Here is a 13,841-nt window from a genome sequence, read left to right on the forward strand (position 1 = left end):
ATTTTTTTTTTTAAATAACTTTAAACGCTTGCTTTACACGCAGATTAATAAATGCAAAGAGTTAATGTTTTCGGGGAATTTGCTTGGTGTGTCTTTCTTATTCCAAAGACTCTTTAGAAAAATTTCGATAGACAAATGGACACGCATTATAGCGACATTCTTCTGAATGAAATTGATGTGAACCTAAAATAGGGAATACATTAATATACTAATTTTTGATTAGTTGCCTAAAACATCAGTTGTTATAAGTTCATCTCTCACTTTCGGGGTGTTAACTTCTTCGTTGTGTACTAGAAATATAAAATGAACGCTAGGAGTGTCTCAACAACATATTGATCAATTGGTGATATACATATCACCTTGAAAGTGATTTAATACCAACGAATTGGTTACTTACACAATTGCACAACTGAGTACATACACGAAACACAATATATAATGTTTTTTTTTCGTTACGCATAAAAAAAACGTTTCGAAGTCTGTAAAAATTATATGCAGGTTAGGATTAAATAATTCAACGAGTGCAATAAAACTGATTTATTAAATTTTCTGCTTTCTTTTCTTTCATGAAGCGCACAGAATAAGCTGTTGTAATCGTTAACCACTAGAAGATAATATATTTCATGTTTTCATATCAACAGATGTGGCTGTTGATAAAAAACATTATTGTGTGCAAAAAAAAAGGTAAGTTGTGTGTACGATAAAAAGCTACATTATACATATACGATGCTTGTGCTGCCACTGTCAATGTATTCAAATAAACAGCTCTTTAATCGAAAAAATTCAATAAAAACATAACGAACGAATAAATCTTCTTTGTTATCTGGAAAGAGAGACATACAGTTAGTAATGCAAGTTGAGTTTCTGTCCAAAATGAATGAATTTCCTCACATCATAGAATGTTTCAATATTGAGCTCGGTAAATGGACCAATTGAAAAAGCGGATCTATTTTGTCTGCGGTTCATTAAATGCATTATGTCCTTCTGGAGTTCGATAGGCAGAGCATACCACTTAGCGTTGTACAAAATTTTGGTTGAACCATCGTTCTAAAAAAAGATCGAATCATTTAAATTAAACGCAATTCAAGATACTCAACCATCCAATGTTCGACAGATCTCAAGTACACTGAGGCTACCAGTAAAGTACAAAATGTAACAAAAGCTGTACATCTTCATAAACATAGCAATATTTTGGTCAAAAGCAAACTACGAGCTATCATTTGAAGCACATTAAGAGGGCGTCAAATTTTATTCACTTAGAAAGTGAATGCATATGCATATACATATGATACTCAAAAAAATCTCGAGTATTATAAGCCAACAAATGTTCCCAATCTAATGGAATGAAATAGTCTGTAAATGAGGAAATGCAGAATATTTGTTTCACCGCAAACGTATCCGCAGCCGCGCAAAGGTAGTACAATTGCACATATGATATAATCGCAGCACAATAACCAAAAAGATATTGCATCTAAAATTCAAACATCATTGATGACAAGATAAAATATTTCTCTAAATGCCGTCGGACGATTACATTTGTTTCGCATATCAAAATCAATAATCATGAAACACATACTGCGTATTCACAATAAATGGACATGGCGATACTATAAGTGAATCCAATTGGAGCTGCAAAAGATCGCCAATACCATCCGTCCGAAATATCAATCACTACCCTAATGAAGAACAGAGAAGTTTTGACTAGAATATTTGAAGCTTGAATAAAAAACGATTGTTTCACACCTATCGTAATCCATCATTTGCAGTATGATATTTCTAAAAGTTCGACGCACTTGTATCGCATCGAAACGAGCTCCTTCAGTTTCTTCATCCAATTTATGGAACTCATGCTCGACAAATTTCGGTGAAGCGATTCCAAATAGAATTGTAAGTTCCATTGCGACCTCCATACCTTCAAAGCCAAAATGATTAAAGAAAAAAATGAATAAAAAACTTCAAATCAAAACAAATAATTAAAAATGTTGTTTCGATTAGTCAATACTAGTCACCGATATAGCCGAATAGGCCATAGATCAGCATAATAGATTGGTAAGAAAAGTTGACCGCAAACTCCGCATTTGATTTTTCCTCGATGAATGGGATCTTGAATTCGGTGGTTGTTGTTTTTATCCCCAAGAATATATTTGTATAAAGTATTCTGACCATTCCAATAGCGAACGCACTCAACATTACAATAAATCTGGTCAGAAAGCCTTTCATTGATCTGTCCATTATTTTCGAACCAATTTGAGTATATCTTTTATCTTCGTGTTTATCTGGAAAAATATATTTCCCTCCGAAATCCATCCATCCATGCACTGAAACGTAAAAGAAACATTTGGAATTGTTGTAACGGTAGTGGTTGCAAAAAAGAATATTCATTTTATAAAACCACCACGAACCTGCATATCGTTTTTCTGACGATGCTAAAAACAGGAATGGTAGACCCTATAGACATATCAATTTTATTGTTAGTACATTTTCAACCTGAATATTCTGTGAGCTAGTGAATGAAAAAAATGTTTGATAGTACCGCGAACCCTGGGCCAATTAAGACGCACGTGCTGAGTAAACCAGCTAAAATATCTCCTTGAAACGAATAATAGATAATGGTATATCCTGACAGAACAAATAAGGTGCCAAACAACACATGTCCTGTATAACTATAAAAGTGAAGCGTCTGATCTTTTTTGAAGACTGGCAATCCAGTCATATCGATCCCAATTTTTCCGATTCCATACAAGTAGCACCATTTTTGCAACGGAGTTTTTGAAATCCAATCTTTCCGGATTGTTCGCAAAGTTTGGAAATATTCAATTGCTGTCGGTATTGTAAATTTGGTGTTTAAAACCATTTTAATTCGATAGAGTGAGTGCACTTGAGCTATAGTGACTGTTTTAGTTGAAACTACTCGATTGCTCTGAATATTGCCTTCAACTGAAGAGAACCGCTAGAAATCATTAGAATATAATGGTTTTACGTTTCAGAAATTGTTGCTAGACAATTTATTTGTGTTCGCACCTGTTGTGTTCTGGAATAAAATATGCAAATGATTGGGCATTGTGGTAAAAAGAGTGTTATTTAACAGGTGAATGCAGTCTATTTGCTTGATATCCTTGGAATAAGTGTGTTTGCATCATATACGACGTACATTGTACGTGGCTTAGAATATTGATTATTCTCGACATTGAATGCATGAGTGGATGCATATATTGCTAAACTTTTGTTTACTTCATTCCAATTCAAAACACACAAAATGTACTAGTGAATCAATTATTATTTTCTGGCCTGGGAATTTTATCATGTTGCGCCGAATGATATTGCATTTCAAATCGATTGATAATTATTTACGTCAGATGGCAAATCTGAATGGAAACGACGCAAGCACCCTCAATTAAATAGAACATATGCTTTCCCGTTGCCTTTCCCCGAACTTACAATGATTGTACGATTCTTTTGATATTATCGCCCTCCTATTATTTATCAGAAATGTTTTCTAGGAAGTTTAGCTATTTTGCTTACGTATCATGCTCCCAAGGAAAGTTTGTGAGCAAAAGCCATGAGCATCGATAAACGGTTCAAAATCGTTCAATATTTGATCATGCTAATGTCTAGTATGATAGAATACGTTCGTACCAACTCATTTCCTAATACGTATAAAAACAAATTACAAATATCTGAAATTGCATTTATTCGGCTAACGGCACTGTTAAATCTGTATATTGAAACATTCAAGTCTAAAGAAAACAGTACTCCGTTAAGGAGGGAATCATGAATTTCTCTATAGAGTTGAATCAATTGTGCTTCTTGAAATTAGTCTGCATCAGTGGAAAACAATACTACGTTATTCATGTTGGGAAGTTTAACATTTGGTTTTAGTGGAAAAAAAATTCAAGGTTGCCATTGCAAAAACAGGTGTATATGTTCTCCTGTCTATTATCCAAAATATTCTCTTTTAGAAATGATATACATTTTTTAAGCATATTGAGCGAATACAATGCTTTCACCTGTCTGAATCCCATGATTCTCTCGCTCAATATCCCGCTAATATATTGCTTTGATTCGAAAAATTTCAATCCAGTTTGGGTTTGGATTCAGAGCTGCTTCATTTTGAAATACAAACTTTTGCCATCAATGAAACACTTGATCTAATTGAAATGGTGTTGAACGACAAATATGTTCAACCTTCAGCCCTCGAATATCTTCGAACTTTGAGAACAATCCGTGAGGATTGGAGTTCGAAAACTCCACTGGAGAAATGGTGTTACCTAAATGGAATTGGTCGGCTCGCGTTAAAACCGCTTGATGTACCAACCTTTAAAAGTGACCAATCAATAAGTTGGTATTCATTTGCAGGATTTTCTTATATTATCATTTACATGGTTCTCTGCGTGTACACCATTATCTACTACGCGAATCATGGCGATGTCATGAAGGGCTTACCCTCTACTTGCTTGTTGATAGTGTCATTTGCGGTATAAATATTCGAACTCAATGGTATTTAGATAAAAATCGAAAATATACTAACGAAACATTTATAATATATCTTCAGGGTGTCCCTTTTTTATGGATGGCAGTCACAAAACAACGTTTCGACTTAAAGAGCTGGATTCAATTCGGTGGAAGATACATCTATCCAAATCAACACGATGATGAAAAATATATTGAGATATGTTCGAAACAGGTGGACAGGTCAATGAGAAACTTTTTGATCAGACTTGCTGTAATGCTTGGTGCGTTCTTTGTTGGGATGAGCAGACAGATTTATGCAAATATATTCATGGGAGCGAAAACCACATGCACAGAGCTAAAAATTCCATACACAGAAGAGAAATCAAATGCTGAGTTTGCGGGCAACCTCTTTTTACAATCTATACTTCTTTCATATGGATTTTGTGGCTATATAGGTGACTGATATTGACTAATTGAAACAACATTTTTAATTATTGTTTTTATTTGAAGTTTTTTATTCTTTTTTTTTTCTTTAATCATTTTGGCATTGAAGCCATGGAAATTGCAATGGAAATGGTTATTGTAGTGATGTACACTGTGCCAAAATTGATCGAGTATGAATTCCAAAAACTGGATGAAAAGTTGAAAGAAAGTCGTTCTGATATGGTGAATGTGCATCGTACATTTCGGAATATTGTGCAGCAAATTATGGACACCGATTAGTATGAACCGAATTTCATCACATTCATTGCTTCATTCTTTTAAGTTACTGAAATTGACCAAATTGTTGCAGTTATGCGATGAAAATCTCGGACGGGTGGTACTGGCGATCCTTTTCAGCTCCGATCGCTTTCACTTATGGAATCGCAATGTCAATTTTCTGTGAATACACGGTACATTTTCCATCATTATAATGAGAAAAGGGTTTTTTTCTGTCAAATTCAATGCTTTTTGAATTTCAGATGAATTTTATGGCTGGTTATTTCAGTGCTTTAATATCATATTTACAACTGTATTATCTTTGTGCGGCTGCAGATACTTTCTCGGTACTAACCAAACCATACCTTTTGATCGTATATTTTTTTAAGCACAGAGTACATGTACTTAAGGGTTGAATTTAGTCGTTTTTCAAAAATTGCAACATTTTTCTATCGTTTAAGAATGACGGCACTTGTGAGATTTTGTACGAGATCAAGTGGTACGTTTTGCCCATCAAATTCCAGAAGGACATAATGCATTTAATCAACCGCAGACAAAATAAAAAATCTCTATCTGTTGGTCCTTTTGCAGATTTAAATATTGAAACTTTCTATGATGTGAGGATAAGCATCCATTTTTGACAAAGAATCAACTTGCATTACTAACTGTATGTCTATCTTTTTAGATATCAAAGCGCATCTACTCTTTCATCATGTTCTTGTTGAATTTTTTCGATTAAAAGATGAGCAAGCTGTTTAGGTGGATACAGTGACAGTGAAAGCACAAGCATCGTATACCTACTACTGTAGCTTAACATCTTACACACAACTTCCCGATTTTTTTGCACACAACAATGTATTCTATCAACTTCCATGTCTGTTGATATTAAAACATGAAATATATCATCTTCTAGTGGTTATAGATTACAACAGCTTATTTTGTGCGCTTCAAGAAAGTTTCAAAATTATTAGGCGATGAGTTTCAATTTGCTTAATTTTACAAGCATTTCAATGTAGAACAAAAAGAGAAAATTTCAATAAATCAGTTTTGTTGCTCGTTAACTTATTTAATCTTAACCTGTTCAATGATTTATCATGTTTTCTTTCTTTCGTACCACGAGAAATTCCAGTAGCCACCGAACAAATCATTTGGATCTTCAGAAACGTGATTTCTGGAATAAAAGCTGGCACGTGAATTCGATAGCCACTACTGGTGGCTGAACACCACTGCAATTTCACGCATACTCAAGCGAATTTGAGTGGAATTGGAAAAAAAATCCAAATGGATATTTATGTGATGTTTAAAAAAAAAACGCTTGCTTTATACGCAGAAAAATAAACTCAAAAATTAATTCCCATTTTTAACGCATTTTTATTCTTTGAGGATTTTATTAGCATATTTTTTAATTCGAAAAGATTTTCCATCCTTCTGAAACACGTTAAATTGAATGCTTAAATTCATTACTCATTGTATTTGTTGATATTGAACAACTTTCAATGCAATTTTGATTGACGATTTGAGTGTTCCGAGTGTATGTTTGGCACGCTTGCATGGCTGTAAATCAATTTTAAATAATTCACTTTAAATCAGTTTTGAATATTGGAAGGTTTTACAATTCATCAATTGGACATGAAATCTCTTTTATTCATTCACGTTATCAGCAAACAAGAAATCTTTTCGAAGAATTGATAATGCAAGCAGCTCTTCTTTACGGTCATTGTTTTTGTAATAGTTATTTCGTACAAGAATTTGTATTTTTTCGAACATTAAATTTCATTTGAAAAAAAGAAAAATCTAACGAAAATTGCATTTGTGCAATCAAATATGTCAACAGTTTGACGAATCTCATCACAAAAAAACGATACCGCAAGGAATTGCTATTGTTCAAGCATCATTTCGTATTGTAGAGTTTCACACAAACCGGCTATATTCAATGCTCAGATTAACCAAAAGTCGTAAATGGTTGCATTGTATACAAATCGAAATTTGATACGAACGAACACACTCTTAGCGACAGTCTCAACCGATATCGCTATGCGTGTATTCCATAAAGCAAACATTCAATGTGAGAAAAACCCAAACACAGTGGCAATTCATTTTTATTGACTAACGCAAACACAAAACACATTTTGTTTTGGCTGACCGATGCCGATTTATGTGCACACACAGAACGTGCACTCGTATCATGTCTCGCGCCATCGTCTAAAAGTGCCGGTATTTTTTTCTTTCATTCTGTTGCGTACAACTCACCGATGGAACGAACAAAAGTGAGAGAAAAACACCGTTTCGACGGTGTCTTTAAGCATCACTTTTACAGTAGCTGAAGCCGAATCATCAAGTCACACGCAAACGAAACATCGACCAGCGAACATCGTTCATAAGCACCGGCTTTTTGGACCCCATTTTCTGTACGATTTGTGTTTAAAACGAATATTTTTAGTTTTTGTTCGTATAATTATTTGTTCGTTTCATTGTGCTATTGTTATTTTGAAAACACGCATTTTCACCCGACCTGCGATATTTCAAAATTGTTTTTTTCTCTGATTGTAAAGCCAATTGCTTGCCCAACACACAAATTGAACACAATCCGAGTACCAAGGTAAGTCAAGTGCATTTTTATAAATTCCCTGCATTTTTTGTGTCGTAAAAATTAATAAATCAATTGGGCACCATTGAATACGTGTTGATCTATATCGAATCTAGTGCAATGACGCTGTTACATATCGATTACACTCGTAGCTCGCATTCGCCGTATTTGCGCGCCAAAAATGACATTGCTCAATCAGAACATTGATCGCAACATTCTTTGGGACTTTTGTTTCAATCCATTGTCATGACATTTTTCTATGCATAATTTTTCGATTATTCTGCACAGAACGAAAAAACCAAACAGTACGATTTCAATCAACATTTTTTCCTTAATATTTTCCGTAATGCAAAGACGAAAGGTGTGAGTTTGAGTAAAATCCCGTTCATTTGTCAAACCACTGAACACATTCATTGTGCACACACCACATAGCATTCAGTGTGGTGGGTAGCAGAACAAATTACCGTTCTGCGGTCATCGCATAATTTTTAGCGCCTAGACTTTTTTTTAGTGAACAAACCATCTAAGCTGTATATTTTTGAATTCGTTTCAGGTAACGGCAAAATGGTGAAAACCGTCGACACACCGAAGAAGCGTAAAGGCGTTCGCACGAAAAGTTTGAAGAAAGTCAAAAACACACCGTCGCTAACGTCATTTGGCGACATGAACGACGATTGTTTAACGAGCGTTTTTGATTATTTGGACACCGCTAGCCTGGTAAAGATGACCAAAACATGTCAACGAATGAAGGACATTGTTACCGATCGCGTGATTCCAAGGAAAATTGTACAATTTGGTGAAATTCGGCGACAATCATCAACACGAAAAGCGTTTGAATTGTTTGGTCCATCGATGACACGAATGAAAATCCATGCGGACGACATTCAAATGACTCGCCCAGGATTCACGCGTTTTTCTGAATTTTTGCGGTTGCTCATGGCTTATGGTGAGCCCGGAAAATTGCAGCAGCTCTCCATCAGTGGATTTATCGAGGATGGTCGCGAAATTTCATCACAATTGCTCGAAGCTGCTCGTCCTTATCTCGAAAATGTTCACACGCTCAGGATCGAGTTACCGGCGAATTCGTACATGGCCGGCACATTCAGCAACAAGCTCATGACTCACATGCCGAAGCAAAATCTCCGCCATTTGTGTTTGCACAACATTCGATTGATTGGTGAATGGCTTTCGGTGGAATCGATGCCAAAGTTGGAAGTTTTTCACTTGTCTGTTGGTCGCTCCTATTATCCCAGCTACGCAAACAAGACCATCGAACAGTTGCGAACGTACATTGCGGAAAAACCACAGCTGACCTGTTTCAATTACGTTGGACCGAGTCAAGAATCCATTCTGGTCGAAGTGTCGCGTCACATACCGAACATCGCTCGAATTTGTACGGTCAAAAATTTGATGGTTGATGGTCAATCCAATGGCCAGAATGACGACAACAACAGCACCAGTAGCGCCGCTTGGGGTCGTCAAGGCTATCGTGCAAAATGGAAGCATCTCACCGAATTTACGAATTTGAAGCAATTCAGCTTGGAATCACATGCGCCAGACTTCAAGAATTGCGGCGAAGTTTTTCGCATTTTGGCCAACCGAAATACAGTTGAACATCTTGAACTGATCACGGGTCACATTTGCCAAGACGGCAACAATCCAGTTGACATTGATCATTTGCGTCAGATGACGAATGTGAAAACGCTTCGATTGGTTGACTTTGGTCGATTCCATGGTGACGAATTCATGGGTCAGCTCTTTGAAAATCTCATCGGCTTGCACGAGTGCACCATCGATGGCAGCCAACTGAAACAAGCCCCCATCATCAATTTGGTTGAAACCGGCCGAAACTTGCGCGTCTTGAACATGGCAACGCTCACATCGAAATACTACCGCAAACTGGTGAAGGTTCGCAAGGTCAATCATCCAGAACTACTGGGTCAGCCGCTGGTCGTACGCGTCCCCAAGCAAATCGCCGATAACTGCACATCGGAGCTCAACAGCCGCACGTACAAACCAGACATCATCATGATCCAACCGATACAGTAAGCATAAGCGTCTTTTCAGTTGAATTGAAAGAGACATCTTATCGATTTGTATTCACGTTTCTTTTTTGTTTATTCGGGTTCTCTGTTTTGAAAAGTCTCAAGATTTCCATTACCCGAATCAACCTCATTTTCTATTTGTATACGACATCAAATGTGTCTTTTTTTCTGTTTAAAACTGAATCATTCATTTGTTTCGAAGAAATTTCATATTTAATTGTTGAATAATTATAAAATTGATGTCGAAAATTTTCAATAGAACAAGTGAAAATGATCACAGCCTGTAAGAAATGATTTGAAATCGTATTCGCAGATATCAGTGATGTTCATAAATTTAGTCATTTGCTGAACAATTGGCCAGGGCCATTGACAGTTAAATAGGAGCGAGAAATTGTGAATAAAATTTGAAATTTGTCAAAATGAAAGAAAAAAAAAATGCCAAGAAAAAAGGCTATCGAAGAATCATACAGCTTTAGAAAGCTTATCTAAAAATGATCCGAGCAATCATAAATTCTAAATGAAAATCGAAACCAGTTTATTTTGAATTGAAATTTAATCAAATTAAACGGAATCAAAGCTTTATTGTTTCAAAAACCATCGACTGATTCGAAAGCAAACGAATTTCGAAATTTTCTTCGCAAAAACTACTTACCTTTCTCTAGATCTAGAAAACAAAGTTCATTCCATACAGAATTGTACATCGATTACTTTAAGATGATAGAAACAACCGGAAAATTTAACCGGTAGTTGATTTTTTTTTTATTCAAATTCTGTTTCGTTGTTCAATTTTTGCTTCGATCATACACATGGAAATACTGTTATTGAAATGAAAAAAAAATGATTAAAATGATTTTCCTGTTAAAAAAAACTTCTAATAGTCCATAAAAAATAAAATTGGCTTTCAGTTAATTCCGAAAAAAAAATAATCCAAATAAATGTAATCAAATGGCAAATGTTCGTGTAGAAATTACGGTCTTTTCGCTTTTTTTCAATAAACAAATACAATAATAAAGAGAAAATTATGACAATGAGTATAGTTTTATTAGTCTATTTCTACGATGAAATTGGTGCTTTTAATTCAACGGCATAGGCGCTATTCCAGTCCCGTTCGAAAATATTGGCCAAATCTTTGCGAATCGAAGATGATGTTTCATTGCGATCCGACTGTGTCTCTTCTAAGATTAGCCCGATACCAGCCGTGTCAATGAAATAATCTGCAGACCAATTCGATGTGCCAATATAGGCTGTGTTATCAGTCACCATGTACTTGTTGTGGTTAACTCGAACAAAGGGAATTTGTTCTTGGTCTCCTGTTGACGTGCAAATAAATCGCCGCTGAAATGGAATGAGAAAATTTTCGAATTTAAAGAATCAATTCAAAATTGTTCTGAAATCAAATACAAAAATGATGTTCCATTGAGTATATACCACTTGAATGTCAACACCTGGATACGCATTCGACACCGCTTTGAGCGAGTTCAAGAAAAAATCCTCTGCTGGTCGGCTGTGCTTCCACCACGAAATTAACAGTTTCACAGACACACGCCGATTGATTGCAGCCGTACGCAAGGCGTCGTCGATTACAGGCCAGTATCTGAAATTGCGTTCAATGGGAAAGTTCAATTCACTGATATGAAGAGCAAAAATAGTCCGGTTAATTGCAAAAATAGATTAAAATATTACGCACTTTGGCTTTGGTGTGTAAATTGATACCGGAAAGAAGTCCATGACCGATATATGCACGAATTGTTCAGCTTTTTCAATCACATTGACAATGGCATCAATATCCTGTGATCTCCCATTTGGACTCATCGGAGGTGGTGAACTCTGAAATTGATTGTCAATCAAAAGAGCTAAGACTTGTTCAATCCATCTCAGAAAAATTCAAATATATTGATAAAAGAATGAGAATTTCGAACTAATCCAGGCAACAAATGAATCCGATGAACCCATTTCAATGAGCCAATTTTATCTTACCGAAAAATAAGTATTCATTTTGTACTCTTCATTGAATTTAACTCGAACTGGATTGGAAGCGTTTATCTTTGTACTATACACCTTTGGCCAGCTGGGCGGAATTACAGCATTCTTTTTGCCCATATCCCAATATACATTGAAAATCTTCGAAACGTCATTGGCAAGGCACGAGCAATTTGTTATCAAAACGCCGAGTTCTTTAACCTGTGCAGATATCAAAACAGAGGTTATGTTTGAAAAGAAAAAAATCGATTGAAAAGGAATGAGGAACAAAAGTTGATACTAAACCTGAGTTAATGACCGCCAATCCATGTTAGCGCTGCCAATGTATATGTGTTGTCCGTCGACAATCCACACCTTGGTGTGAAGCACACCAGCGCCCAGCAATCGGGGAAAGTCTACCGATCGCACGTCAGCGGCTTTTCTCTTGATCAATATGTCTGTGTCGTAGCTTGGTACATCCTGGGTCGGTGCACTGTGAGCGACGCGAATTTTGATGCCACCCTTTGTACCGGCTGCCAATATGTTGTTGAAAATCTTTTCGCCTTGCCAATCGGATGTATGATTGTAGAAGTCGGCACCACGCATTGTCCAATAGTATGACCCAATGTCGAGGGTTTTATTGGCCAATGAAATCAGGCGATTCCATGCATCGTACGTTGATTGGAATGACGGGCTGCCATCAGGATAAACCAAACCTTCCGGAATACTTTCCACCAATTCGATTCTATTCACAGAGTGAAAGAGAGATGAATTTTAGAATATTGAAAAAGAACTAAATTTTGACCACAAAATTAAAAAACTAAAAAGGTAATGGATTCATTTATAAATTAAAGAAAAAACTGCAAAAGTAGACAGAATCGAACAATTCTTACTTGCATGTGCTGGTGCATGCATTCGGGGCCTCTTCGAAAGCATTTCTACCCAATAGTTTGTCTTTGTAAGAGCTTATTACACTGATTGGAACGAACCATATGACAGCAAGCATCACGAGAACGACTCCAGTTGGTATTAACACGGCTTTCCAACACGTGCCAGATCTAAGCGAGAGAACAATGTGACAAAAAGAATCGATAGCATTATCAAAAACATTGTCTGAATGAGTGCAATAAACTTCTTTTTATATTACCGTTGACTACGCCCCAGGCCCCTATTGTGATCCCACAAATCAAACTCGTCATTTTCAGATGTAACAGGAATACGATTTTTGCTAGCCTGTGTGAGATAAATGAATAAATTCAGCAATAAATTAGTTGGAACGTATGATTGTAATGAAATTCGTAATTTTTTTTTTGCAATATGTACTAATCGACCTTGATCATCAAGCAAATAACTTGCATATAAATTCAATTATGCCTTTCTTGTTCAATAAAACCAAGTTCAATTCAAGTGTACTCAAAAAGATTTTTTTTTACTTGTGTGTTTGTAAGAAACAACATGATAAAAAAACAATTTTACAGACGAACATAATGCGCATATAATATACCGAGAAGTAGTAATTGAAGAAAAAAAAACCAAAGCAATAGCCGAATTCTATTGAAAAAGAACAAAAAAGCATAGAAAAAAATGGAATTTGAACCATACCTCAATGACGCTCTGTCGTCTACCTGCACTAGCTCTTTTTGGCGTTGCACATTTTGTTTCGTTAACAGTTGGATTGGTTTTTTTCAAATCGTAAATCGTTACTTTCATGTTCGTACAATAAAAATTCAAATATAACAAAAAGTTCAGCATAAAATTTGGAAAATTAAATTGAATTCGAGTATTTTAAATTTATTGTTAGCATATTTTTAATTGGGGAATTTTCTTAAATACAAAGCTATTCTGTCTTTTTTCTCGATGGATTTTCGGTGAGTTGAAATGATTAAAAATTCCCAAAAATGGCAATGCTTCAATAAAAAGTATAGTTTTCGCACAAACGTTTGGACCAAAACATGAATCAATAAAAAAAACAATAATTTTATTATTTTGAATACAATTCATCCCTCACAATCGATGAAAATAATTTTGTTTGGCGAATAAAAATTTACAAAGTTTGCACGTTTTGGTTAAAATAACATCGTACGAATTGTCACGATGTC

The 13,841-nt window shown here is 35.6% G+C and overlaps 3 protein-coding genes across 3 annotated transcripts; 2 read left to right on the forward strand and 1 right to left on the reverse strand.

Annotated features, from left to right (window-relative positions):
• The first annotated feature begins 4,570 nt into the window (after positions 1 to 4,570).
• Positions 4,571 to 5,890, forward strand: LOC129565663 (uncharacterized). Its single transcript, XM_055440773.1, has 6 exons — positions 4,571 to 4,733; positions 5,006 to 5,174; positions 5,246 to 5,345; positions 5,415 to 5,498; positions 5,613 to 5,768; positions 5,837 to 5,890. Exons 1-6 carry the CDS (start codon positions 4,571 to 4,573, stop codon positions 5,888 to 5,890), a joined length of 726 nt encoding a protein of 241 aa, XP_055296748.1.
• A 1,161-nt stretch (positions 5,891 to 7,051) lies between these two features.
• Positions 7,052 to 10,811, forward strand: LOC129566512 (uncharacterized). The gene is made up of 2 exons (XM_055442536.1): positions 7,052 to 7,750; positions 8,292 to 10,811. The coding sequence occupies exon 2, from the start codon at positions 8,303 to 8,305 to the stop codon at positions 9,785 to 9,787; it is 1,485 nt and encodes a 494-aa protein (XP_055298511.1). The 5' UTR covers positions 7,052 to 7,750; positions 8,292 to 8,302; the 3' UTR covers positions 9,788 to 10,811.
• On the reverse strand, positions 10,519 to 13,841 carry LOC129566510 (5'-3' exonuclease PLD3). Its single transcript, XM_055442534.1, has 8 exons — positions 13,345 to 13,841; positions 12,890 to 12,975; positions 12,636 to 12,800; positions 12,049 to 12,487; positions 11,761 to 11,964; positions 11,471 to 11,610; positions 11,212 to 11,377; positions 10,519 to 11,118 (listed from the first exon to the last, which is right to left on the reverse strand). The coding sequence occupies exons 1-8, from the start codon at positions 13,492 to 13,494 to the stop codon at positions 10,837 to 10,839; spliced, it is 1,632 nt and encodes a 543-aa protein (XP_055298509.1). The 5' UTR covers positions 13,495 to 13,841; the 3' UTR covers positions 10,519 to 10,836.

The sequence above is a fragment of the Sitodiplosis mosellana genome, unplaced genomic scaffold, assembly GCF_009176505.1.
Source record: "Sitodiplosis mosellana isolate CC-2019 unplaced genomic scaffold, AAFC_SMos_1.0 Smas_scaffold_3, whole genome shotgun sequence".
Lineage (NCBI taxonomy): Eukaryota > Metazoa > Arthropoda > Insecta > Diptera > Cecidomyiidae > Sitodiplosis > Sitodiplosis mosellana.